Source organism: Trichechus manatus, unplaced genomic scaffold (assembly GCF_000243295.1).
Source record: "Trichechus manatus latirostris isolate Lorelei unplaced genomic scaffold, TriManLat1.0 scaffold00058, whole genome shotgun sequence".
NCBI classification, from domain to species: Eukaryota; Metazoa; Chordata; class Mammalia; order Sirenia; family Trichechidae; genus Trichechus; species Trichechus manatus.
This window is the reverse complement of record NW_004443994.1, coordinates 8,222,857-8,250,055: the sequence shown is the minus strand read 5'-3', so window position 1 is coordinate 8,250,055 and position 27,199 is coordinate 8,222,857. Positions and strand designations below refer to the sequence as shown.

At 35.2% G+C, this 27,199-nt stretch overlaps 1 protein-coding gene across 9 annotated transcripts in view; it reads right to left on the bottom strand.

Moving 5' to 3' along the window:
• CCDC18 (coiled-coil domain containing 18) overlaps positions 1–27,199 on the bottom strand; it is a 103,140-nt gene that overhangs the window by 36,537 nt on the left and 39,404 nt on the right. For all 9 annotated transcript variants that reach the window (XM_023733452.1, XM_023733446.1, XM_023733449.1 and 6 more), the window contains 9 exons: positions 26,759–26,869; positions 26,143–26,274; positions 20,658–20,792; positions 20,410–20,487; positions 15,147–15,263; positions 10,266–10,433; positions 5,111–5,253; positions 985–1,148; positions 575–788 (listed from right to left, as the gene is read on the bottom strand). In XM_023733452.1, the coding sequence (XP_023589220.1) occupies positions 575–788; positions 985–1,148; positions 5,111–5,253; positions 10,266–10,433; positions 15,147–15,263; positions 20,410–20,487; positions 20,658–20,792; positions 26,143–26,274; positions 26,759–26,869 (1,262 nt within the window). The remainder of the gene's footprint in view (positions 1–574; positions 789–984; positions 1,149–5,110; positions 5,254–10,265; positions 10,434–15,146; positions 15,264–20,409; positions 20,488–20,657; positions 20,793–26,142; positions 26,275–26,758; positions 26,870–27,199) is intronic.

Here is a 27,199-nt window from a genome sequence, read left to right as displayed (position 1 = left end):
AAAGATAAGGGTAAAATTCATGGCAGCCACAAAGAAAGTTAACAAACCAACTCATAAAAATAAGACAAAAAACCTCAGTTTTCTCAACTATAAATTGACAAAAACTATCTGACAGGTTTGTTGTGAAAAAATGAAAGAGATCATATGTGAAATCCCTGACACAGTCCTGGCACAAAACAGTGGCTTAATACAAGTAACCATATTACTACTGTTAATACTGTTTTGCTATAAGCCACTGCTATGTGCTTGCGCAATCATTTTTTACCATTATGAGACACAGGAAAGGGCCAGTGTAAAATGGTCCCAAGATGGAGGATGCAAGTACCAGCAGCCAACAGCAGCAACTGAATTAAATGGAGTGTGGAATGGGCTGATTATGGTAAGCCACAGCAGGCCAAAGACAGTTGGTAAGTATGACATTTAGAAATCAAAAACAAATTTAATTAAACATACGATCAGAATATGAGAAGCTTTTATTCATTTGGATTCTTTCTAGCTTTCTATCACCCCAAGAGTCAGAATAAAAAAGTGAAATATCTGTAATTGTGATATAATTTCTTAGTATTTAGCTCACCTAAGTTCAGCTGTGAGATCTTTTATAGTAGTGTATTTTTCCTCTAGTGATAACTGAGCCTTCTGCAGTACATCTCTCAATTCCTGCAGCTGTCTGAGAGTACTTTTTAATTCTCCATGAGCATTCTGCAGTTCAGTCTCTAGTGCTTCCCGCTTCTGCAAGGCTTCTGTGAGCTCAGTTTCAGTGTGGTGCTGTAACTTCTCTAACTCCTTCACTGCCAAGAAGAAGGAGTAATTTTAGAACTATATATAAAACATCTCAGTATTTTAAACTTTATAAATAATATAATTAAGAACACCTGGCAAAAGACCGACTGACTACTCATTGTCCCTTCCAGCCCCACCATCCCAAATTCTCACTTTAAAAATACAAATAAGCAGGCAGTTAAGCTCAGCTAACCCATTGCTTACCAGCATTTGTTTTCTTATCTAGTTCTGTCTTTGTCTGTTCTAAGATCATATCTAATTGAGAAATACGCATTGCTTTATTTTCTCCATCTCGTTTTAGGTGCATTATTTCTTTTTCCATCCTAGACAGCTCTTCTTTGTACTGATCCATCTCAAGTTTTACTTGCCTATTTAAAAACAAAAAATGAAACACATAATAAATGATAATTTGGAAGCTTAAACACCAACTGCCTTTTCACTGACTAAACAAAGCTGACAAGTTATATAAGGAGAATTACCAGAATTCCACTAAGAATCTTAAATCACCTATTACATTTTTTAAATGACTCAACTTAAAGACTGCAATTCTGCACCTTTTACATACCACTAGATAAAACTGTACTACCTGGTAATATTTAATAAGGCTAGCACTCTTTTCAATCCATCTACATTTAACTTTTATAAAGCTTTATACATATTGAGAATACCCATGGATAGGTGCTTTATTTTTCTGTAATTTCTGTTATCTGCAACACAGACAATAAACAAGTCAAAAATAACTCCAAGTAATCCAAGCAATCAAAATATTCATCAAAAAGACTATGGCACCATATGTAAGCCAAGTTAGTCACTTTTACTCAGAGACTTATTTTTAGTGTGGTTTTTTTTTTTTAGCATTAAAAGGGTCTAGAGATTTCCAGAATAGTACAACTTCCTTGCTTTACAGATGAAGAAAATGAAAGGTTAGGTGAATTGTCTGGAAGAATACAACTAATTATTAATAGTTATAAGGCCAGGTTTACTAAATTTCAGTCAAACATTGAGCTGATTCCAACACAGAAGCTCCTCTGACCTATAAACAAATCAACAGGCAGCTTTAAGTCCATTTGTTGGTCATTCCAAAGTAATACTCACTAATTAAACAACTGCTAATATCATTCTCAACTGTGGATAGAGATGATGCCCTTTTTCCTGAATAGATTTTTTTTTTCCTTTGGCCTATGAAGTTTTATAAACTAAGTTTGCAAGTAGAAGCAGCTATACAGCACACTGTATTTCTTCTCTAAATGCAACTTAAGCAAATATGGATTTGTTCAAGGGGTTCTTAATCTGATATCCATGGGTGAAACTGAGGAAATTCATAAAACCCCCGAAACTGTACACAAACTTAAGTATGCATATATGCATCTTTGTATAGAAAAAAAATCTATGGCTTTTTATCAGATCCTCAAATGTGTTCACGGCCCAGTAAAGTTAAGAACTACTTCATTACACAAGTACTAGTGACTGTTTTACAGTTAAAAAATCCCAGGTAAATGATTTTTAGCTTGATGATCTATTTCTTATGTTACAGTAGATTTAAACAGATAATTAGAAAAGAACAGTTGAAAAAGGTTGGCATACAGTGCAAGAGCTGATAGCCTGTCAGCAAACGAGCTGGGAAAAATTTATTACAAACAGATGCAACAACTCTAAAAGCATAGCGGTCCACAGACATTTAGTAAAAAAAAAAAAAAAACAAGAACTCTATACACCTGCCATTTCATTAAGGTATCATTATATTTAGCGTGGTATAATAATCGATATGTATAATGATAACCTAGAGACACCAAGAGGAGGCTGGCATATTTTTATACCAAGCATATATTTTATAAAAATTTCTATGAAAAATAGTTTTTTGTTTTATTTTGAAGTTTTGGCAGCTGACAGAGATAAATTCCACTTTTATTTCTTCACTGACGAGCAATTACTCATTCCTTACTGATGCTGGGTAAGTGAGGCACCATTTTAATATAGTAAGTATTTAAGAGATCAAAAATTTTTCACTATTATTTAAATAATCCAATACTAAAAACTTTCCCACAACTATCAAAATATGATGAGAGAGAGGGTTTACACACACCAGTTTTTTAAGAAATACTTCACCTTCTTATCACAGGGTCATTGAGAGCAATCAAGTCTGAGATTGCAAATAAGGCCAAAGAAAGAATTATACAAAAGTAACGCTGACCTTTTAAAACATGGCAGCTGAGGCTCTGCAGCTTCTTCAAATGTGAAAAAGATAAAAAGCGGCTACTGAGGCACTTTGAGAATCTAACCAGTGCTATAGGAGCCTTAGCACTGAGAAATCAAGGGTCTGGATCAGTTACACGCAGTGACATTTACCGGTATACGAGGAGTACTTTCAACTGTTGTGTAACACACACACATGCAAAAAACTGGTCTTAGAGCGTGACTGCATTTTGCATTTCATACCCTAACTTCTCTGAGTTTCAATCTCCCTATCGTAAAAACAAGGATAATAAAACCTGCATCATAGGGCAGTTTTGAAGATTAAATGAGCTGATGTGTCTACATAGCACAATGCCTGGCACACAGAAGGTGCTCAATAAATTAGTTTCTTTGTTTCTATCTTTGAAGATACTTTAACTCTAAAATAGATCACAGAAGACAGATACATTTTAACTTTAATACCTTCTGAGAGAGAAAAAAAGAGTGTTATAAACTGTTGCTCCAGTAGTGAAAGCAATGACAGTGGGAAAAGGGGAAATAGAGAAAAGCCCTGTTGTATGAAGACAGGATTTCTTGGAACTGTGGTACATCTCTCTTATGAAGTTTAATCATCTACTTCAAAAGCTTCCTATTAATATGCAGGACTTACTTTTCCTACTGAATGTGTCTATTAGCTACAATGAAGAGGAGTTTCTTGTCTAGAAGTCTAAAGGGTAGAAGGAGAAAAGGAAGAAGCAATTGCTTCAATTCTCTCAGTGAAGCAGAAAGCAAGATAATCAGTGAGAGTAAGGACTGGGGAGGAGGTGTTAGAGGTTTGAAAGAAGAGGCAAAGATGTAAAACAGTCCTCTACAAGATTGAGAACTATAGTGATTGCCAGGCAGCATTAATACTTGAGGTTTGAAGACACGAACTTAAAGTGAGACTAATCAGTGTCATTGTATTTTCCCCCAGCCTCTGTAAAAGTGTAGGCACAGAGTAGCCTAAGCTGGATTTAACTGAGTGCTGCATACTACCAAGTAAGACAGGGTTAAAGGAGTTAAAAGGTATATGAAAGTCAGTGATTTTAATGACTAACTAGAAGTTAAGTCATGTAAAGGAAGGATAGAGTGCATCAAAAGAACTGAGACAGTGGTAGAATTGATGAATTAGAGGTCCTACTGGGTAAAGCCCTGGTGGCACAGTGGTTAAGAGCTATGGAGAACTATAGCTGCTAACCAAAAGGTCAGCAGTTCAAATCCATCAGCCACTCCTTGGAAACCCTATGGGGCAGTTCTACTCTGTCCTACAGGGTCGCTATGAGTCAGAATTGACTCGACAGCAACAAGTTTGGTTTTTTTAAATTGGGGGTCAAAGAACTGTTGGACTTGGGGTATTAGAGGGAATGAGGTGATGAGTGGATACATAATATTCAGTTTATCAAGAAAATGTAGACGTTGGAAATGACAGGATCTAGGGTAAACCATGGGAGTGGCTGAAGTAAGATAGAGTTTTCAGAAGTTGGAATGGAGTAGAAGAAGAAGAGAATATACAGAGAGCTTTTTGGGAAGTAGTGTGAGAGATGAGAGCTGACCTGGAAATCTAGGGCTAATTGTGCTGTCCGGTTTAAATAAGGATAAAGTTATAATGTGATTAGTCTTTGTGAACTCAAGATAGACACTAGTGGAAAGGCTATTAAGTGCTGGTAGGTAGACACATCAATGGAGAAAAGAAAGTCTGAAGAACTGTGGTTTTGGTCTTAAACACGGGACACCCTTTTGATCCTGTAGACAGAGTGGAGGACACCTGGAGAAATGAGTTGTTACTCTGTGCACACAGGCTTATCTTAACTGGTGAGGAAGGAGAGGTAGCCTGGGGAGATGTGCTAATTGTTGTGGAGAACCTCAAAATAAACCAGATATGATCTCTGCCTTAGGAAAGCTGCAGTATAGTAGGAGGGTTAAGGTATTCAGCTATACTGCAAAAAAAGTCATAATGAGGGATTTTAGAGAGGTACAAACAAAATGCTATAGAACACAGACTATGCAGAAACTAATTCAGAAGCAAATGCTTCACTGAATATTATCTGATTTTGAAACTCTGATACTACTGATATTGAAACAGGAAGGTAAATAAAAACTTAACATGTTCACATTTTACCTGGCAGTACCAGTAAGCTCAATAATTTTTTGCCTTTTCAAATCTGCTTCATGTGTAGCTGTTTCACATTTCTCCTCCATTTTTCTTAACTTTTCGGCTGAAGTTTCCCTTTGCTTTTGAAGCTCTTGTTCCAGTTTTGATACCTTGTGTAAAGCAGTTTCAGTAAGTGTTTCAAATTAAGTCACAGTTCATTCTTTAGAAGAAAAGCATTTCTATAAATAAACCCAGCCTACCATTTAATTCCAAAATGGAATACAAAAATCAAAGTATAGATCATGAAGTAATGTTTTGGAAATATAAAAGCAAAACTTACATTTTAACAACAAAGAAAGTTCATTAATATACATATTTAGAGAATGGGTTACATCTTAACATTAAAATAGGACTTACAAAATTGAACAAAATAATCATAAATGTTTCCCTTTTACTGTCCCTATTTGAAATGTTCTGTTTTCTCTTGTCAAACTATGTTCCCTTCCTTCTTCACAAACTGGTCAAGATCCTTTCAAGGAAGGATTTCCAGATTCCCATCTCACTCAAATCTTACAACTTTCATTTGCTCCCAACACAACCTGAATTTGTTCGTATCTACTCTTTCTTCTGTTCTACTACAATAAAGGAGGTATTCTTCCTCCTACATAAGTCAAATAGCTTTATCGCTGTAATGGATTCAATTCCTATCTACCTTCTCAGGGACCTCATACTATAACCTAACTAACCTAACCAGTTGCTGTCAAGGTGATTCCAACTCATGGTGACCCCATGTGTGCAGAGCAGAACTGCGCTCATAGGGTTTTCAGAAGCAGATCATCAGGGCTTTCTTCCAAGGCGCCCACCTCTGGGTGGGTTCGAACAGCCAATCCTTTGGTTAGTAGTCGAGCACTTAACCGTTTGAGCCACCTCGGGATTCCTCCTCATTCTACAAACTGTTCTCTTCTGATCTTCAATCTTTCTCTTTCTTCAGGTTTCTATACATTAGTATTTAAACATGATTAAGACCTTCCTATCTTAAAAAATTTTCTTCATACCTCTACTCCCTCCATCTACAACCCTTTCTCTCCTCCCCTTCAACTTCTCAAAGAGTTCAATGCTTACTGTATCACTGCCTTACTTTCCATTCATTCCTTAAACTATAGCAATCTGGTCATTCTACAGAAACTGCGATTGCATCACTAATGACCTGTTGTTGTTAGGTGCCATCGAGTCGATTCCGACTCATACAGACCCTGTATACAACAGACCAAAACACTGTCCAGTCCTCCACCATCCTCAAAATCATTGATATTTTTAAGCCCGCTGTTGCAGCCACTGTGTCACTCTATCTCTCACTGAGGGTCTTCCTTTTTTTCGCTGACCATCTACTTTACCAAACATGATTTCCTTCTCCAGGGACTGGTCCCTCCTGATAACATATCCAAAGTATGCAATACAAAGTCTTGCCATCCTCCCTTCTAAGGAGCCTTCTGGCTGTACTTCTTCCAAGACAGATTTGTTCGTTCTTCTGGCAGTCCACGGTATATTCAATATTCTTCGCCAACACTGTAATTTAAAGGCATCAATTCTTCTTCTGTCTTCCTTATTCATTGTAAAGCTTTCATATGCATATGAGGCAACTGAAAATACCATGACTTGGGTCAGGTGTACCTTAGTCCTCAAAGTGACATCTTTGTTTTTCAACACTTTAAAGAGGTCTTTTGCAGCAGATTTGTCCAATGCAATACATCTTTTGACTTCCTGACGTTGCTTCATGAGCACTGATTGTGGATCCAAGTAAAACCACCAATGCCAAAGAGGAAGAAATTGAAGATTTTTACCAACTTCTGCAGTCCGAAATTGATCAAACATGCAATCAAGATGCATTGATAATCACTGGTGATTGGAATACAAAAGTTGGAAACAAAGAAAAAGGATCAGTAACTGGAAAATATGGCCTTGGTGATAGAAACAACACCAGAGGTCACATGACAGAATTCTGCAAGACCAACGACCTATTCATTGGAAATACATTTTTTCAATAACATGAACGGTGACTATACACATGGACCTTACCAGATGAAAAACACGGGAATCAAATCGACAACACCTGTAGACAATGGAAAAGCTCAATATCATCAGTCAGAACGAGGCCAGGGGCTGACTACAGAACAGGCCATCAATTGCTCATACGCAAGTTCAAGTTGAAGCTGAAGAAAATTAAAACAAGTCCACAAGAGCCAAAATACGACCTTGAATATATCCACCTGAATTTGGAGACCATCTCAAGAACAGATTTGATGCACTGAACACAAATGACCAAAGACCAGACGAGCTGTAGGATGACATCAAGGACATCATACATGAAGAAAGCAAGAGGTCATTAAAAAGACAAGAAAGAAAGAAAAGATCAAGATGGATGTCAGAAGAGACTCTGAAACTTGCTCTTGAACATACAGTAGCTAAAGCAAATGGAAGAAATGAAGTAAAAGAGCTGAACAGAAGATTTCAAAGGGTGGCTCGACAAAGCATTATAATGAAATGTGCAAAGACCTAGAGTTAGAAAACCAAAACGGAAAAACATGCTCAGCATTTCTCAAGCTGAAGGAACTGAAGAAAAACTTCAAGCCTTGAGTTGCAATACTGAAGGATTCTATAGACAAAATATTGAACGACGCAGGGAGCATCAAAAGAAGACAGAAGGAATACACAGAATAACTGCACCAAAAAGAACTGGTCGACGTTCAACCATTTCAGGAGATAGCATATGATCAAGAACTGATGGTACTGAAGGAAGAAGTCCAAGCTGCACTGAAGGCACTGGTGAAAAACAAGGCTCCAGGAATTGATGGAATATCAATTGAGATGTTTCAACAAATGGATGCAATGCTGGAAGTGCTCACGTGTCTATGCCAAGAAATTTGGAAGACAGCTACCTGGCCAACCGACTGGAAGAGATCCATATTTGTGCCCATTCCAAAGAAAGGTCATTTGACAGAACGTGGAAATTATCGAACAACATCATTAATATCACACGCAAGTAAAATTTTGCTGAAGATCATCCAAAAGTGCCTGCAGCAGCACATCAACAGGGAACTGCCAGAAATTGAAGCTGGATTCAGAAGAGGATGTGGAACCAGGGATATCATTACTGATGTCAGATGGATCCTGGCTGAAAGCAGAGAATACCAGAAAGATGTTTACCTGTGTTTTATTGATTATGCAAAGGCATTCGACTGTGTGGATCACAACAAATTATGGATAACACTGCAAAGAATGGGAATTCCAGAACACTTAATTGTGCTCATGAGGAACCTGTACATAGATGAAAAGGCAGTTGTTCAAACAGAACAATGGGATACTGGGTAGTTTAAAGTCAGGAAAGGTGTGCATCAGGGTTGTATCCTTGCACCATACTTATTCAATCTGTATGCTGAGCAAATAATCTGAGAAACTGGACTATAAGAAGAAGAATGCAGCATCAGGATTGGAGGAAGGCTCATTAACAATCTGCAACATGCAAATGACACAGCCTTGCTTGCTGAAAGTGAAGAAGACCTGAAGCACTTACTGACGAAGATCAAAGACCAACGACCTACCTACATGTTGCTAATTTCAGTGGACATTTCTCTACCATCATTTAATGTGACATTGATTGCAGCAGCCTGTGACACCAAGTATCATTCCTTCCTTTTTGAAATACTAACTTTGGCTTTCATAAATCACATTCCTCAGGGATCTATCCAAATCAATCTTTGATTTTCTTATACTATACTCTCCGCCTAGGTAATCTCAGTCATTCCATGTTTTCAATGAACATTTATATAGCTGTGACTTCAAAGTTTATCTTTGGCTCCTGACTAATACCCTCCCTGCCTTTTTCCTAAAATTTCTCACTCAAGCTCTAAGTACAGCTTATAAACCATTAATATCCACTACCTCCAACTCAAGTTCCAAGAATAAAATTAAAACAGTACCCAGGTAAAAAGGGAAGAGAATCAAGGAAAATCTACTCACCCTATTCTTGATTAAACAGTACACCCGTAAGAAAGAATCTAAAGATGAGTAGTAATCTAACAGGATCCAATATAGAACCCATGAATAGTGGAACACCTAAATATTGAAGAAATTTTTAGATGAGAACTTCTTCGGACTCTCAAAGAAGTTAAAGAAGACCAAGTTTTTTAAAACAAGGATCGTGAAGAAATAAAAACACCAAACACAAAATACAAATGAGCTAACAGAGTTAAGGAAAAAAACAATTGAGAAAAACCATAAAAATCATTATAGAAATAAAAACCACTTTAGATGGGACAAGAATCAATCAATCCTGCAAAAATCAGAGTCAATGTTAAGGAATTTAGGAGATGGGACTCAAACAGATGAGATGAAGAAATGTTTCATAATGAAGCCATATAGCAGGCATAGTAAGCAAAAGGTCTATACTTTAACAGAAGGGACGGACAGCCACAGAAGGGATGGCTCTTAGAAAAAACACACACACACACAGAATACCTGTCTGATGTGTTTGGACAATGTATTAAGAAGAGATTCTTTAGTTCCATTTGAGAGGCTGGAATGAATTAAGAATGAGTAGATAAAAAGCCATACAAATAACAAAAAGGAGACTAACATTTTACAATTTATACATTTCTGGAAAGTTTGATTTCTTGTGAAAAGAGAAAAACAAATTTAAAAATGTGAAATATTTGTTTAAAGAATTCAGATGAATGAAAGAGAAAAGACTAGTATAAAATTCATTGGAATATTAATTGATTTTTAGAAATAAGTAGGAGGAGCATTTTCCTTTGGGATTTTTCTCTTAATGCATTGTTTGGCACTTCTTTAGGTATAATCATACCATGTTCTGATCCAAAAAGGAGATGGAAGATATGGTTCACGTAGGTATTGCACTTGGGTCCAAGAAGAAAGTTTGAATAAAGAAGTTTAAATTATACCTAAATTGTATGGAATGATGAAAATGTGGCCACAGTATTAGAGATGCAAGCTGGATTACACAGGAATAGAACTTTATTTTACAATGTAAATATAGAATACGTTTTATAATATGATACCTTTGATGTTAAACAGCCATTTATATAGCTAACCAAAAAAATCTATGAACAATTAGAAAAAATTTCTGCTTCATACAAATAAAACCATTTTGGCCACTAATGTATACCTGTTTTTCAAGTTTAGTTTGAACATCTTCTAGCTCTCCATTTCTAATCGTCTCCTGTTGTAACATTTGCTGTTGCTGCTGAAGAGTATGCTGGAGAATAACATTTTGCTCAGTGGTTTCTTGAAGACTGTGATTCTTTATCTTTAGTTCCTTCTGTAAACAATATACCTAACAAATATATACATTTCTCATTACATGAAATGTTCTCATTACAATGAAATATTAAAATTAAAAAGCAATAAAATATCAAAGCTTTCTTCCTTATTTGGTATCCCCACTTGTCATGTTGGGCAGTTGTACTTATGGCTAGTTTGTCATGTGGGAAGGCGGGGTTCATTTTTTGACAGGAAGAAGTGTTCAGCCTTGCAGGGCTGGTCCCTGAGTGACATCTGGGAACATGGTTTTGGAAATTTTTCCTAAGCAATAAGGCTGTTCTGCTCAGCGGGGGCACTGAATTCTGCTTCCCTTTTGAGTCTGGAGTTTTAATAGTTATAACCTGTCACTGTGCCTATGTGACCAGCCCTCAGTAAAAACCTTGACCTTTGAATCTTGAGCAAGCTTGCATGGGAAGAAACACTGTACATGCGTTGCTGCATTTTGTTGCTGGAAAAAGGAGAACATTCTCTACGACCCCTCCCAGCAGGGAGAGAAGACAAAAAGCCATAGATTCCGTCAGACTCCTCTTGATGTCTTTTCCCCTTATTGATAGTTATAATAAACTATAACCATGAAAACACTGCATAAACGTTAGGTGCTATTTACTATATTAGTGTTGCTACTATTGTCTGTAATCCCAGTAAAGCACTCCTGAATACTCATACTCCAAAACACAGAGAAAGCAATGATAATAACAACTAAAATATGTCACTCATTCACCTCAAATATTTAGGAACTGAATGATAATCCATAAAACTGCTTTAAAAGATTCCTTTAAGGTTATCTGGTAACACCTATTAAGAAGAGGAAAGAGTATGCTCTTTGTCCTAGTAACGTGAATCCTGAAAACTTGCCAACAGAAATTGTCTTTAAAATATGCTAAACAAGGTATATATTTTTTGAACATTCTTCACCCTCTCCCAAAAGGGGAAGGTTGAATAAATAATGATATATCAATCTGATTAAAAATGGTACAATCATTTAAAGTCATAATTAAAAACATACTAGCAAACAAAATTCTATAAAACGATATTATATAAAAAAATAGAATTTTATCATTTATGAATTATGAAAATATGTATGCAAATGAAAAAAAGTGAAGTATTAGGGAGTGGGTTGTAGGTGAATCTTCTTTAAACTTTTTCTTTCATTGTTGCTTACGTAATAACTTTTTTTTTTTAATGAAAGAAAATAAAGCTATTACTTTAAAGCAAAGCAACTTTCCAATAAATACCAGTTCAGAAGAAAGGAATTCTAAACTCTTTAAAAGAAATACTGGAAGAGAATCCTGACCTGCTTCTTCTTTCTAATTATTCAACAATTCTACATTCAGCAGCATTACAAAGGGCTTAGGGGCCAAATACTCTTTGCTCAAGATGAGAAGCTATTAGATTACTCGCTTCTTCGTTATATGATGAAATTATAAACTTGGAGTATCTCTAGGTATTCACAGGAAACTAACCAATTTCTAGTTCTATTACTGTATTCCTGCTTTACGCTAATCTGTTTTATTTGTCTGCATGAAAATAATTTAGTGCAAATATGTATAGTATCACTTGTTTTCTCTGCTAGTTCCTGACAGATCACATTTCTGCAGTAGTTCATTTTATATAAAACTGACTTGTCTGAAAGATAGGCTTAAATACTATTTTTTCTTTACTGGAACATCCTGTCTCACACTTAATTGTCTAGTTAGAGGAAAAATGGACAGAAAGATTAAAATCAGACAAAACCAAAGAAAGAAGATAGGACTGAAGAAAAACACTACGAAAGCCATACTACATAATAATGAAATCTTATTTCAGTAATCTAGCTACTGGCAAAATAATTTCAATTACATATATTTGAGTATCTAATATGTTAATTGTATCACAAATAGTAATTTACAAAAATTAACCTGTATCTATCAAATTTATACCGACATTTTGTCATAGTATCTTTTTAATTTCTAGTTGGCTTTACTTTAAAACTAAATATAGGACAAATCATTTTTATATTATATTCTCTGTACTAAATTTATTATTGTATTCAAGGAATAAATTTTCCCCAGATAATTGTATAAAGTCATTAAGTAGAATTTACATTATAAAATCTACTTTACAATTAACTTTACCTAGTAATGTGTATCCAAAGCAAAAGCACTCCCAGAATTGTTGCTTAAAAATAAAACATACCACAAAAAAATTATCGATATGATGCCAACTTCTCAAAATTTAACTCCATCAATTTGAATAAAGATATTTAGCAACAAAATGACTGATTCTATTGAATGCATTCTTTATGCAAAAGTGTTTACTTTTTCATCTTTTTTACATTGTGTTTACTTTCTTCTATTATACTGATAATGTAATTTTGCATGAACACATAATTTTATCACTTTTAAAAGCATTTTTCAAAGCATTTCAATATGGAATAAAAATATTTTCAAAAAATTTAGAATCCCAAAGTCAGGCTTATGTTAATCACAAAAATATTTCACCAACTGGAAAAGCTGGAAGAAGCCCTAATTGTAGTATTGCTACTACTATGTGTAATAGTAATACTATTACCACAAAAGAACATTAAATTACTGGTAAAAAAAGAAAGGAATTATGGCATTTATCCTTAGAGAATTATATTAACTCAGTCTACAGAGGGCAGACTATAGGAGTTCGTTCCAATGACTACACACTCGCCTGGCTGAGGCAAAAGTTCAGAGGAATATTTATCAGCTTTTTGCTTTGGGTAATCAACATGGGTTTTCACAACTGGCTAACTTTCTACCAATGTGCTCTGGGGCCACTTACCTAAATTATTCAGCTAGTGTGTGATCTGGGAATATTCACTGATTTAAAAGATTAAAATATCTTTATAATATCCCTTATTATTAACAGAATGGACACACTTTGAAATAAATCAGATTTTCCAAAACCTAACTCTATATATACATATATATACATATGATAAAAACTATTCATATATATATGATGAAAACCTCCCAACTCTGCTATTATAAGGTATTAATTATATTAACTAGCATTAGGAGGAGTTTTCTCCGTAAGACATAATTTGCTCTTAGGACAAGTAAGTCAAAAGTAAATAGTACTTGGATTACTCCCCATGTTTTTTATCAGCATAGATGAACAAGTAAAAGATGATCCTTTAAGACTTCTAGTAGGCTATGTAAGCCAATGCATGTGTAGTTGAACAAACAATTCAGCAGCAATAAACAGACTTGCAAATCCTTATGACTTACCTGGTAACTTATTCCCTAGTCTGGTCATCCACACCTGATTACCACTTCTGATTTAATTTGAGTCTAGGTTTATATTTCTAGCTGGCTTGGGAATCGTTCTAAGTTTTGTGTGTAAATGCCTGTTATTCGACCTAGTTTCTGATGTTGTTTCTAAAAACTCAAAGTCCAAAGCCGAACAAACTCTCCTATTACAAACTCTGCCTGACTCTAAATTCTGTCTCTGCCACCTCTAAGGTTACATAATCATGTGATACACTTAAGTGTAAAGTGTTGGTCAACTACATTCTTAGATTTGGGTTGTTAAAAATTATAGCTCTTACGTTTATCCCTGCCTTCCTCTGCTCTGTTCTGTTTACTATAGGAAACTACATTTCTTAATCTCCTTTGCTCTCTGAACTCCAGTTAGGTTTGACCAATGGAAGGGACAGGCAGCAGCAGTTCTCCTCCTCTAGGGCCCAGGTTCCTTCAGACCCTTTCTCTGTGGCCTAAGCTCCAGCTAGGCAGCCCTGCTTCTGCACTAGTCACACCATCTCTTCCTGACGGCCCTCTAGCTAAGGATGGTAATGGATCACTGATTATGCTAATCTGAGTCGCTTTAGCATATTCTGTTTGGCTTTTTCTCTACTGTTCCATCACGTGTGTTTCTAATTCTCTGTATAAAATTTCCTCCATTTGAAAGATACAAGGGCTTCTGTTTTTCCGGCTGGATCTTTCTGACACATTCAAGTCAACCTAAATTAAGAATTGTTGGGGATTATTTCTAAAAATGAATTTAAGGTTTAAATACATACAACATAATAAATTCTAATAAAAGAATTCTTAAGATTATTCTTTCAAGCAAACATCTAGTGAGTACCTATTATATTGAAAGAAAATGCTAGAAATTGAGGATACAGAGATGAATAAAAATTACTCAAGAAGAAGTCTTCAAATCTAGTATCTAAGAAACTCATCTCAGATAATTAGAAGAAACAAAAACAAAATGGAAACTTTTTAAAAGAATTTTAAACATCTAAATTTAAAACAATATTCTAAGTTTTATTCATTTAATATTAGAATTACTCTGTGATATTAATAATTTGTAGCCCTTGTGGCACAGTGGTTAAGAGCTCGGCTGCTAACCAAAAGGTCGCAGTTCGAATCCACCATCTGCTCCTTGGAAACCCTATGGGAGCAGTTCTACTCTAACCTATTGGGTCACTATGAGTCAGGATCGATTCGATGGCAATGGGTTTGGGTATTAATAATTTATTCTTCTGATTCCCTAAATATAAATAAAAGAACCATAACTTTAAAGTGTCATAATTTCATGTTGCATTGAAGCACTTTTTGTTTCTTAAAGAATTAAAAACTGGAATTCACATTTTACTGAAAAGATTTCATATATCAGATGCATAAAGATGTACTTTTCAAGTATTCTGAAAATAAACAGTATCTGAAAAAGAAATTACTTGGAAAATAAGCCATTTATAAAGGAAATGTTCATTTACCTCTTCTGATTTCTTCTTTAGCTGTTTTTCAAACTTTTCTTTATTTCCTTCCAATTGATTCAAATGTAAGGCAAGCTCTTCTTTACAAATTTCCAACGCTGAATCTAGTTGTCTGACCTAAGCAGGCACAAAATTTAAAAAAGAAAAGCAACTAATATTAATGAGTGATTATTAAGTGCTTAATATTATACAGATTTATCTCCTAATGTTACCTCAATGCTTCAAATAGTGAGTACACAGTCCTTCTAAGCATATAAAATGGTATTATGGAAGAGATTTGTTGAGAAAATTAATTTTTCATTGCAAATTAGGAAACCAAAGAGGAAATCAATTGAACAAGTAAAGAAGGACATCCAGGAAGAAGCGTATGTTCAGAGGCAAGGCACTGTGAAAGGGAACGGTGAGAAATTGGCAGAAGCTTAAGGTGTTAAGAATATGAATTCACAGAAGACGAACATTTGGGAATAAAGTTGGCAAGACAGATTGGAACAAGTTGTTAAGAACCTGGAGGCCAAACACCCTAAAACACTTTCTTAAAATAGTAAGTAGTATTTAAGTCTACTCATATGCTTCAACAAGAAACACAGTAAAGTGAGTACAAACTGGTGTACTGTGTTAATGATGGTAAAGTATAAATATTCTAAACATGCTGAAATCACAGAGAAAATCACAGTATTTTGGTCAGCTAGGAAAAAAAAAAAACCTAGAAAAGGGCTGCTTTTGCTTTGAATCACTGAAGACATTTTTGGAAAGGCAACAATGTAACTTGATTCAAGTGTTCATACAGCTGAAAATGCTTTCTACTACCTTCATATTAAAGGACAAATGAGCAAAAAGCAACCCAAATTCAGTACTTTTTTCCCCCAAAAAGTTAGTTCCAAGGCCACAATTTGCATACATGCTCCACAGTCCATCTATTAATAAAAGTCTTGCCTTCCTCCTTCCTTTTCCTTATTGTCATTTTGAGCTTCTCAGGAGTGGATTTTTTTTTTTTCCCTCCCTTAATGCTAAAAGCATTCTAGTAAGTAATCTTGAAACTGTGAAAAAAATGTCAGCAAGATAAGCAGAAAAATGTTTCCTCTTGCAAATGCTATTCTACATAATAAAATTATCCTTCTAACTCTTATTTCTAAAAAAGGAATCCTGTTTAAGACACACATATTTAGACGACTGTCTCTAAAGTCTATGAATATAACCATTAACCGCTAAAAAACCTGTGATTCTGAATGACTGTCTTTGTTAACAGTTTGCTGACTTGGTAATAATTTTTAAGTTAACATTTGTTTTATGAAAGGTATAAATACTTGTAAGTTTTCTTTTTTAAGCAAGAGAATGAGCACTGGTACTTGTACCATCTTCCATGCTCAGGAAAAAAATCTATGACTGTCAGAATATCACTAGCTGAGAATTACCAACGTAACTGCTGATTCAGGCAAGATTCCATTGGTTGTATGGTTGTTGAAGAACAGGACATTCACATGACCTCAAAGAATCACCACACATTTTATTCATTAATTACAAAGGGAAAAAATGTGCCCTTAAAATGATGTGACCTGACAATCACCATCTTGAATTAGGTGTCAAGATTGCTACTGCTAATAATGGGAGGTTCTGACATTATGTGCCTCCTGATGTGAAGCAGTGGGAGAAACACATTATAACCCTTGTAGTGTTCTTGTTAACCTGGACTTTTCAAAAGATCCACTGTCACTCAGAACAGAAGGAGGCATGAGTTTGATCTAGATTGGGGGAGTCTAAGCACCAAATGCAACATGTGAATTACAACTGAATCCTAGACGGGAAAGAAAAAAGAAAAAGCTACAAGCTAGTGTTTCCAAAGCTTCAATGTGCATACAAATCTTCTTCACAACCACTGAAATACAGATTCTGATTCAGCAGCAGGGCCAGGACTAGGGAGAGGCGAGCAGGCACCTAGGGCTCAAAATTTAGGAGGCACCACTCTCAAGAGTTATGCAAGTGCCAGCCCTTCACTTGTATGACCCTAAGACTAAGTATCTCCTTAAATTTTGTGCCAGAGGCAACTCACTTGCCTCACCTTATTCTCAGCTCCGTTTAGTAAGTCTGGGGCATAGCCTGATATTCTGCAATTCTAACAAGCTCCCAGGTAATGCTGATGCTGTCAGTCCATAGACCATGGTTTGACTAAGCAAGGCTATAAAAGGATATTTTTAAATAATTGGAAAAATTTCAGTATGGACTTTGTGTTGAATGATATTAAATTTCTTCAGGCAGTAATGATAGTGTGGTCATGTAGGAGAAAAGTTTCTGTTCATAGGAGATGCATGTTTAAATATTAAAGGTGTAAAGTGTTATGACATCTGCAATCTTCTCTCAAATGGTTTGGCAAAAGGGAACAGTGTGTGTGTGTGTGTGTGTGTGTGTGTTCGTGCACGCCTGAAGAGAGAGAGATGAAGTGAGTGCAGCTATAACAGTGAATCTAGGCAAAGGGTACCTAGGCATTGCCTGTACCATTCTTTCAACTTTTCTGTGGGTTGGAATTTTTCAAAGTAAAAATTAATTAAAATTGATTAATCAAGTAAAATTAATTTTTAAAATACCCACTACTGTGTTGGATTCCTTATTTGAACAAGGTGTTTGACAGTCTGAGACTCATACAAATAAACACATTCAATGTACACAAACCATTGATAAATATACACATATATATGTGTATGTGAATAAAGGAAATCAAAACAAAAACAAATACCACTGTGTGAACCAAAGATATTCCTCAGGCACACAATCTGGGGTAATCAAGTAGAGCTCTTGGCTACCTATCTTCAACAAGAACAGCTGAACTCTTCTTTCTTTGCTTTCTACTTAAGACTTTCTTTAGAAGGGAAAAATGGAACACAGAGCAGAAAACCAAACCAGAAAACAAAAAAAAATTAAATAAACGAATAAATAAAATCTCTAACTCTAATAAGCACCTTCCCAATTTTCTTTTTAACAACCAAACCAAAAACCAAACCCACTATTCTGATTCATAGCGACCCTATAGGACAGAGTAGAACTCCATAGGGTTTCCAAGGCTGTAAATCTTTGTGGAAGCAGACTGCTACATCTTTCTTCTGCGGAGCGGCTGGTGGATTTCAAACACTGACCTTTTGGTTAGCAGTCGAGTGCTTTAACCACTATGTCACTGGGCTCCTTATTATTTAACAGAAGGTAACATAATTTGTTTAGTTTACTGGTTTCTTGTTATCCGCACATAATTTTTCCAACAACCTTTTAGTTCTCATTAAAAACAGTTGCCATCAAGACAACTCCAACTCATGGAGCATCTCATGGTATGTCAGAGTAGAACTGTGCTCGATAGGCTTTTTAATGGCTGAGTTTTTGGAAGTAGGATCACCAGGTCTTTCTTCCAAGGTGCCTCTGGGTGGGCTTGAACCTCCAGCTTTTCAGTTAGCAGGCAAGCGCATTAATTGCTTGTACCACCCGGGACTCATAGCTCTCATGAGTCATACTTTGATAAGGGATACAACTTTAAACTTACCCTTATAATTCTCCTGCACATAGAAAATTTATATTTCTGTTGCAGAAACGAAATGAGGCATGCAGAGGACATGGTCAAAAGTCACATAAGAAGGGTATCAGTGACATAGTCAGAACAGAGAACTAGACTTCAGACTTCCTATTTTGTTGCTTCAGAGCCTATATATTATAGTAATTTAGTACAGCTGGAGTCACAGCAACTTCACTTCTACACTTCTTTCTCATTTTGATTTTTTTCTCAATAACAACGAATATATTAAAGGTACACACGGAATAATACCCAACATCATAATTCATTCTTTTGCTGATTTCCTGACTGTCTCATATCTGGCTATTAATATGTGGAAATAATTTTCCAGATGACTGGCTAGACATGATAGGTAGTTTAATCAAAAAGAGAAGTTAAGTGGCTATACGAGTTTTATTTAACGAAATTATTTTATGTCTAAAACCTTTGTACAGTAATGATTTTTTAAAAAAATCATCTTAAAGGTTATTTTTGTATGAGGAAATGAATCAACATGGCATTAAATGCTAAGAGTTTTGGAAAATACTATAGGAAAAATTATGAATAAACATACATGGATATACATGGTCACAACATTGACTAAAAACAGAATACTAGGCAAAAAAGTAAATAACATCAGAGTTTTTTAAAAAAAAATCCTTTGTATTCAAGCCAAATGTGGCAGAATAAAGGTAGCAGCATGTCTGGATCCATTTTAAACACTAAACATGCAAAGGAGAAAATACTGAATACTTAGTAAATTTTGGTAACAGAGGTGCCATGGATAATTAAAATTAGTAGCTAAAATACACAGAGCACTGATGGAACAATGGTTAAGCTGCAAAGGCTGGCACTTTGAACCTACCCAGTGGCTCTTCGGGAGAAAGACCTGGTGATCTATTTCCATAAAGGTTACAGCCAAGAAAACCGTAAGCGGCAGTTCTACGGTGTCACATGGGGTTGCTATGAATTGAAATCAACTACTGCACCCAAAACAATAAGATTGATAGTTAAAATAATGGTAATACTAATAATATTGATAGCTTCCTGCTCTTAATTGAATACCTTAGTATGTGAGAAGCACTTTATGATCTCATTTCACTTAATCCTCACACTAACCCTCTTCTAGGGTATTGTTTTCCCAAATTCACAGACGAAGAAATTAAAGTTCAGACAGCATAAACAACCTGGCCAAGGTTACAGGTAGTAAGTACTCTGAAGCCAGATCTCAAATTGAAGTCAATTTAGCTCCAAAGCCCATGTTTTCAACCATGAAAATATACTAGTGATAAAACCATACTTTAGTCAGAAATTCTGGATTTATCCCCCAGTTAATCTTACAGCTGAACTGGTAAAAAGAAGTAAAACTGCACTACTTGCACTACTTTTAGTTTCATCTTCTTTTACTTCCTCTGTTAATTCTTCAGTGTTAACACTGATAAGCAGCCATTAGGGCTAAAGTTAAAAATCATTTTTAAAGGGGGGGGAAAAAACAAAAGAGGCTAGATAGTCTACAAACTAGATTAACTACTGATTAATAAAGGTCATAATTCATATTGAAGAAAATATACTTATAGAAATTGTGTTTACTGACTCAGGTCAAACATTCAGCTCTTAAATGATTTTTATGTAAGTAATTTTTTACAATAGAGAAAAGTAAAAAAACAATACAACAACAAAAAACCACGGGAGTATCTCCAATAAGAAAAATATTTTTTTAAGCATTAGCATACTAGCCTTGATTGTTTCTTCAGATACTTGGTTCTGCAATGCTTTCAAAGCTTCATCTTTCTTCATATTTTCCTTTTCCATTTCCTGAAAGCAGACAGATAGCAAAAAATGTAAGTACATACATAAACATTTTAGCATTCTTAACGGGGCTGTTAAGCAATTAATGATTTGATTTAGAATTAAAGGTATAGTAGAGAAATATAAATTAAAAATGAGTCAGCTCTTAAACAGCATTTTTATAAAGATTATTTTACCCCTTTGCTTTCCGTCAAGAGTCTATCTAGTGATTCAAGATGATGATGTTTACATATGATGTCTTGTTGTAACACGGACATAGTCTTTTCTTGTTCTTTAAATTGTTGGTCTTTTTTCTCAAGTTGAGCTTCAAGCTAAACATAAAAACAAGATTTATTGCTTTTCAAGTTAATTTTTAAACATTTTGAAACATCTTAAATATACAGAAAATAATATTTACTCACATGTGAACCTACCACTGAATTTACATTTTTTACATTTTGACAAATTTCCTTCCCTTTAGAGAGGAAATGAAATCATACGCTCAGTTCTTCATTTTCTCCCTGACCTAACTACCAAGCTGAAATTGGTCTGTATCATTCTGTGGTGTGTTTCATTCTCATACATGGTTGTTTTTTTTTGTTTTGTTTTGTTTTTTGTGGTTGTATTACATACATATCTATATCCATGAACAATATGTAATTTTCTGTTCTAAATATTTACATGAATGATATCAACAATTCTGCAAGTCTTGGCACTTTGCTTTTTTCACTCAAAATTGTTTTAGAGATTTATGTATGTTGATTTATGTGGATCTAGTTCATTTACTTTAATGGCGGCATTGTATTCCACTGGAAGACTAACTAAACAACATTTTGTCTACTCTTCTACTCTCGGGAACAATTAGACAGTTTCTGCTTCTTCACTATTACAACAAATGTTGCAATAACATCCTTTGTACATGTCTCTTTATGAACATGTATAAAATTTTCTCTAGTGTAGGCCATCTAGAAGTAGAGTTCCAGGTTGTATGATATGCACATTTCCAACTTTACTCTGTATCTCCCTTCAAAGTGCATCAATTTATACTTTTACTAGCAATGTATAAATATTCTCATTTTCTACAACTTCCACCAATGTCTGGTATTATCAAACTTGCAAAAAACTTTTATGGATACAAATTATTTAATTACTGAGCATATGCATATGTATGTATGAGTGCATACACACACAACATATATGCACAAAATAATATTACAAATAACACATACATCACTGCGGTGCAATGAATTCCTTAATATGGCCCTTTTAGCCATGCATGGTCTTGTGATTCCCAAAAAATGATTGCGTGGGACTATGTAAATAAGGTGCTTGTGACCCACAAAGGGAACTGGACAGCCTGTTAATGATATAAATAAAGTGCACGGAACTCTTGCAGGGGTGGGACCATGCAAATAATGCATGTGGAACCCTAACAAGAGGATTGCTCAGTTTTGACATCCCACTAGGCTTAAAGGAAGCCAATGCCATAAGCAGCAGGAGGGGCCCTCACTACCAGCAAGAAAGAAGACCCAAGAGCAGAGCACGTCCTTTGGACCCAGGATCCCTGGGCTGAGAACCTCCTAGACCCAGGGGACAGAGAGAGCTGTAACACCAGAGATGCTGCAAGATGGTGAGAAGTGGTGGCAGAGAAATGGCAGCAGAAGAACCAGGAGACTGGTGCAAGATAGCACGGTGGACTTCCTAGACCACCAGGTAAGGTGGCTACAGTGGTTGTGCTGACCCACACAGCAAGAGAGTTAAGTGCCTTTGGGCAGGTGGCTTGCTGGCAGAGTGAGGTGCCTCTGGGCACTGTGGTGGAGCTAGGTTTTTTGATCCATGGAGGGGTGTGAGGGAGCTGAGCGCCTTCAATATGAGGTTTACTGGCAGAGTGAGGTGCCTCCAGGTACTTACAGGTATAGCAAAAGGGCTTTGTAACATTTGTCCAAGGGGCAGAGGCCAGGTGGAGAGACCACGAGGCTGAGGGTGAGAGAGAGGTCTGCTTGCAGGCATGGCTGAGAAGATGCTGTCATGACTGAAGAACTGTATCCTGAGCATTCCTGATCCTGAACCTGTTACTTCCCTAATAAACTCTGTAACTGTGAATATGGTCTGTGAGTTCTGTGTGGCCATTGCAACAAATTATTGAAACCAGCAGAGAAGTACAAAGTGCCATGGGAGGGACAGCTGTTGTCAGAATTGGTAAAAAGTTGGAGAGGTATGTACGACCTCCACCTCATAGGAATCAGCCTTGGGCTGATGATCTTGAGTCTCTCTCCTCCCCCTGAAGTTAGACAAGGTCTGATGCCACCATGTCATTTTTACAATCACATAATAAGCATATAGCAGCAACAGGCTTAACTAGAAAATATTAAAACCAAGGAACTCTGAAAAGGAAATATATATTAAATGAAAACAATCAAATAACACTTTACAATTAGAGGCCTTTTAAGAAAATTAAAATATTGCAGGAAAAAGTTGAATTTTGAAGTTAAACTTTCCACTAAGCATTATAAAAAATAAATTCTGGGTTCTAGTAAACAAGAAAAAAAATTTTTTTAAGGATGTGGAGATTAACTCCAACAGAAAAAAACATTTAAAGAAATGTTAAGTAACTTTAAAATTTTTTTCCAAAAACACAAATACGTTAAAATTTCATGAGTAAACAAGATTAAATGATGTTACAGTCATAGATTTAGACTCATCAATCACCAGGGAAGTCCTCTGACAGATCTATCTTGCCAATTGTCTACAACACTTCAATATTTGATATATCAAATATAGTATCCTTCTAGAATTTCTGGAACTCTCAGATTAATCCTTACAGTATTTGTCAGGAGTAAATTTCTCATTTGATAAGTATTTTCATCTTCAGAACCAGTAATTCCATCTTTGAGAATCTTTTATAATGTAATAATCTAAAGTATGGAAAAAATAACTTCATAGTAAAGTTTACTGAAAACTAAGTATAATTCTGAAAAACAAGTAACCCAAATGACAACTGCTCTTAAATGCAGCTACTACATATTTTGTTTACCTTACATCTGTGTACGTATATGTACAGTATATATAGATGCAAAGTATACAAAGATGCAGAGAAACTGCTCTGGAAAGATATAAACCAAGATTTTTAAAAATAATTCTAGAGTGGTAGGATTTTTTTGAAAAATTACCTTATATACAGTAAAATTAATTTTTTTGGTGTATATCTGAATTTTAACACACACATAGACTCATGAAACCCTCATCACAACTGGGATACAGAAGAGTTCCTTCATCCCTACAACTCCTTCAGGCTGATCCTTAATAGTCAAAGTCTCCATCTACCCCAACCCTTGGCAGTCATTGAACTGCCTGCCATCCCTCTACCTTTAGTTTTTTTTCAGAATGCCACAGAAACGGAATTGTACAATATGCAACATTTTAAAATCAGCTTCTTTCACTTAGCAAAATGTCTTGGAGAATTTCATCCATGGTTTTTTAATTTTTTTTTTTTTAATTGTGCTTTAGGTGAAGGTTTACAGAGCAAATTAGTTTCCCATTCAACAGTTTATATACAAATTGTTTGTGACATTGGTTGCAATCCCTGCAATATGTCAGTACTCTTCTCATTAACACCCTGAGTTCCCCATTTCCATTTGTCCAGTTTTCCATCTTTGCTTTTGGGAAGATGTTGCCCTTTGGTGTCATATAGATGATTTTTCTAAGAAGTACTTTCCTCATGTGCATTATTATTTATTTATAGGCCTGTTTATAATTTGGCTGAAAGGTGACCTCCAGCAATGGCTTCAATTCCAACTCAGAAGAGTATCAAAGGGCTACAGTCGCTGGGGTTTCTCTAGTCTCTCAGACCAGTGAATTTGGTCTTTATGAATTTGAATTTTGTTCTACTTTTTTTTTCCCACTCTAACTAGGATGTTCTGTTGTGATCCTGGTCAGAGCGGTAGGTAGTGGTTAAGTGGGCACCAACTAGTTCTTCTGGTCTCAGTCTGGGAGACTGTGTTTCCTGTGGTCCATTAGTTCTTTGGACTAATTGTTTCCTTGAGTCCTTGGTTTTCTTCACCCTCCTTTGGTCCAGACAGAAAGAGACCAAATAGTTGTATCTTAGATGGCAGCTCGCAAGCTTTTAAGACCCCTGATGCTACTCACCAAAGCAGGATGTAGAATGTTGTCTTTTACGAACTATGTTATGCCAATTGACCTAGATGTCCCCTAAGACTATTCCACCCATGTTTTTGCCTATCTCAACAGACTGTTCCTTGTTATATAGTTCATTGCATGGCAGTACCACATTTTATCCATTCACCCATTGAAGGACACTGGGCTATTTCCAGTTTTTGGTGATTACAAATAATGCTACTATAAACATTTGTGTATAGGTTTTAGTGTAACTTTTTTCATTTGTCTAGGATAAACATCTGGGATTTCTGAATCGTATGTTAAGTGCATATTTAACTGTGTAAGAAAATGCCAAACTGTTTTCCAGAGTAGCTGTACCATTTTGCATTCCCACTAGCAATATATGAGAAATTTAGTTTTGCATCTTCTCTCTTTTCCTCTTTCAACACTAAAAATATGTTGCTCTTCTGTCTTCTCATCTCTATGGTTTTTGATGAGAAATCTATAGTAATTCTAACCTTTGTTCTCCTACATGCAGTGTGTTGTTAACTGGCTACTTTCAAGATTTTTTGTTTCTAGTTTTCAGCAAAAATTTTGTAATAGTAGTCTCATACATGTACTTGTCCTTTTGTGATTGACTTATTTCACTCAGCATAATGTCCTCCAGATTCATCCATGTTGTGAGATGTTTCACAGATTCTTTATCTCTGAGTAGCATCCCACTGTGTGTATGTACCATAGTTTGTTTAGCCATTGATCTATTGATGGGCACTAAGGTTGTTTACATCTTTTTGCTATTGTGAATAATGCTGAAATGAACATGAGTGTGCATATGTCCAGCAAAGAATTTGTTGTGTCTAAAAGTGGAATTCTCTTAGTTTATCTGCTTTGATCTTATTAAATTTGTAATTTTCTTTCCTTCACCAAACTTGCCAAATCATTATTCCTTCAAATGTTATACTGCACCAGTCTCATTATCCTCTCCTTCTGGGACTCTGATGGCATGAATGTTAGGTCCCTGAGGCTCTGTTCATTTTTTCCCCTAATCTTTTTTCTCTCCATTGCTCAGATTGGATAATTTCTATTGTTCTATATTCGAGTTCACTGACGTTCCTCTTATCAGTTCCATCCTGCTGTTAAGCCCATCCTAATAATCTGTTTTTATTTAGTCCTATGCTTTTGGTCTCATCTTCTTTTTTTTACTTGTTTTTACCCATTACTTTTAACCCAACGTTAAGAGTGCTTCTACTCTTTTTTTTCCCTCTCAACCAATCTTCAAGCAATTGATATCTCTAGTAAAACAGAGTCTACAGACTCAATCTTATTTCGACAATAACAAAAAATAACAGTTAAAGCTGAAATGGCAGGTGTACTATATAAAAAAGCACTGGAAAATAATCCAGAAGGAATGGGATTCTAATTACAGCTCTTGTCACTACCTTTTCTGTGTCTTGGTTTCCTCATCTATAAAACAAAGAAAGCTGGGCTAGTATCTTTTAAGGTTCTTTTCAGCATTCACATTCTAAGTATGCATTATTACACTTTCTACATTAATTAAAATCTTACTCTTTCAATCTGCTTTTCCATTTCTTTATGCTGTTCAAGATGGATTTTCTTTGCTTTTTCAAAGGCTAAACAAATTTTCTCATGCTCTGTATTGATATTGGTTTCTAGACTTCTTATCTTTTCATTCTTCTCCTAGAAACATAAAACACTTTAAAGAATACAAATCAGAAGCATTTTTACATAGAAATACATTAGTCAAACATTAAATCTGTCATATTCTATTCTTTAAAGAATCATAGCAGTTAACACTTTAAGCTTTTAAAGAAATATCTAAACATTTATAAAATAGATAAAATGGTTACTTAAAAATATTTTATAAAAAATAGAAGATTAAATCATTTTTTAAAATGAAAATACTGAGAAGCACATCAAAGAACTACTACTATTTTCTTCAATTCTATTAGGATAAAAATGAAAAAACTTGGATAACAACTTGTCATATAAGCCTATTAACTTAAAAATAGGGAAACAAATGAAAAAATGAACGATCAGAGAATTCAGCAGAATGTATACTTTCCTATTTGGTATAGTTTTCATAATGATACTAAAACAAACATGTCACAAATTAAGCGACTAAAAGGCACAGCAAATTTGCAGTGAAAAAGGTAATTTTTACCATAAGTTCCTGTTCTAGTTCTGCATTTTTTGCAGCAACAGAGGAATAAGCAACTATTTTTTCTTCCAGCTGTTTCTCTAGTGTTAAAAGTTGAGAACATTTCTTTGTCATCTGAAAACAAATTGAAATAAATAAAAAATTACCATTTAAAGGTAATGACTTTTTACCCTAAAATCTAATACTTGCGCCTCTTTCCAAAGTTCAAATTGTATCTAGATAAACTGGGCAAATTTTTGGTAACAAATATTTAGGACGCAAAGTGAATATAACCTTCTGATTCATATAAGACTTTTAAAAATAAGTAACAATTTGTAAGAAAAACAAATAGTGAGGGGGAGACCAGAGATATGACATAGATTCTTCCATTTATGTAATACACAAATAATTTAATTCAGACCTCTATCTCCAAATAAAATTGTACTCTAATCCATTTTTAAAAAG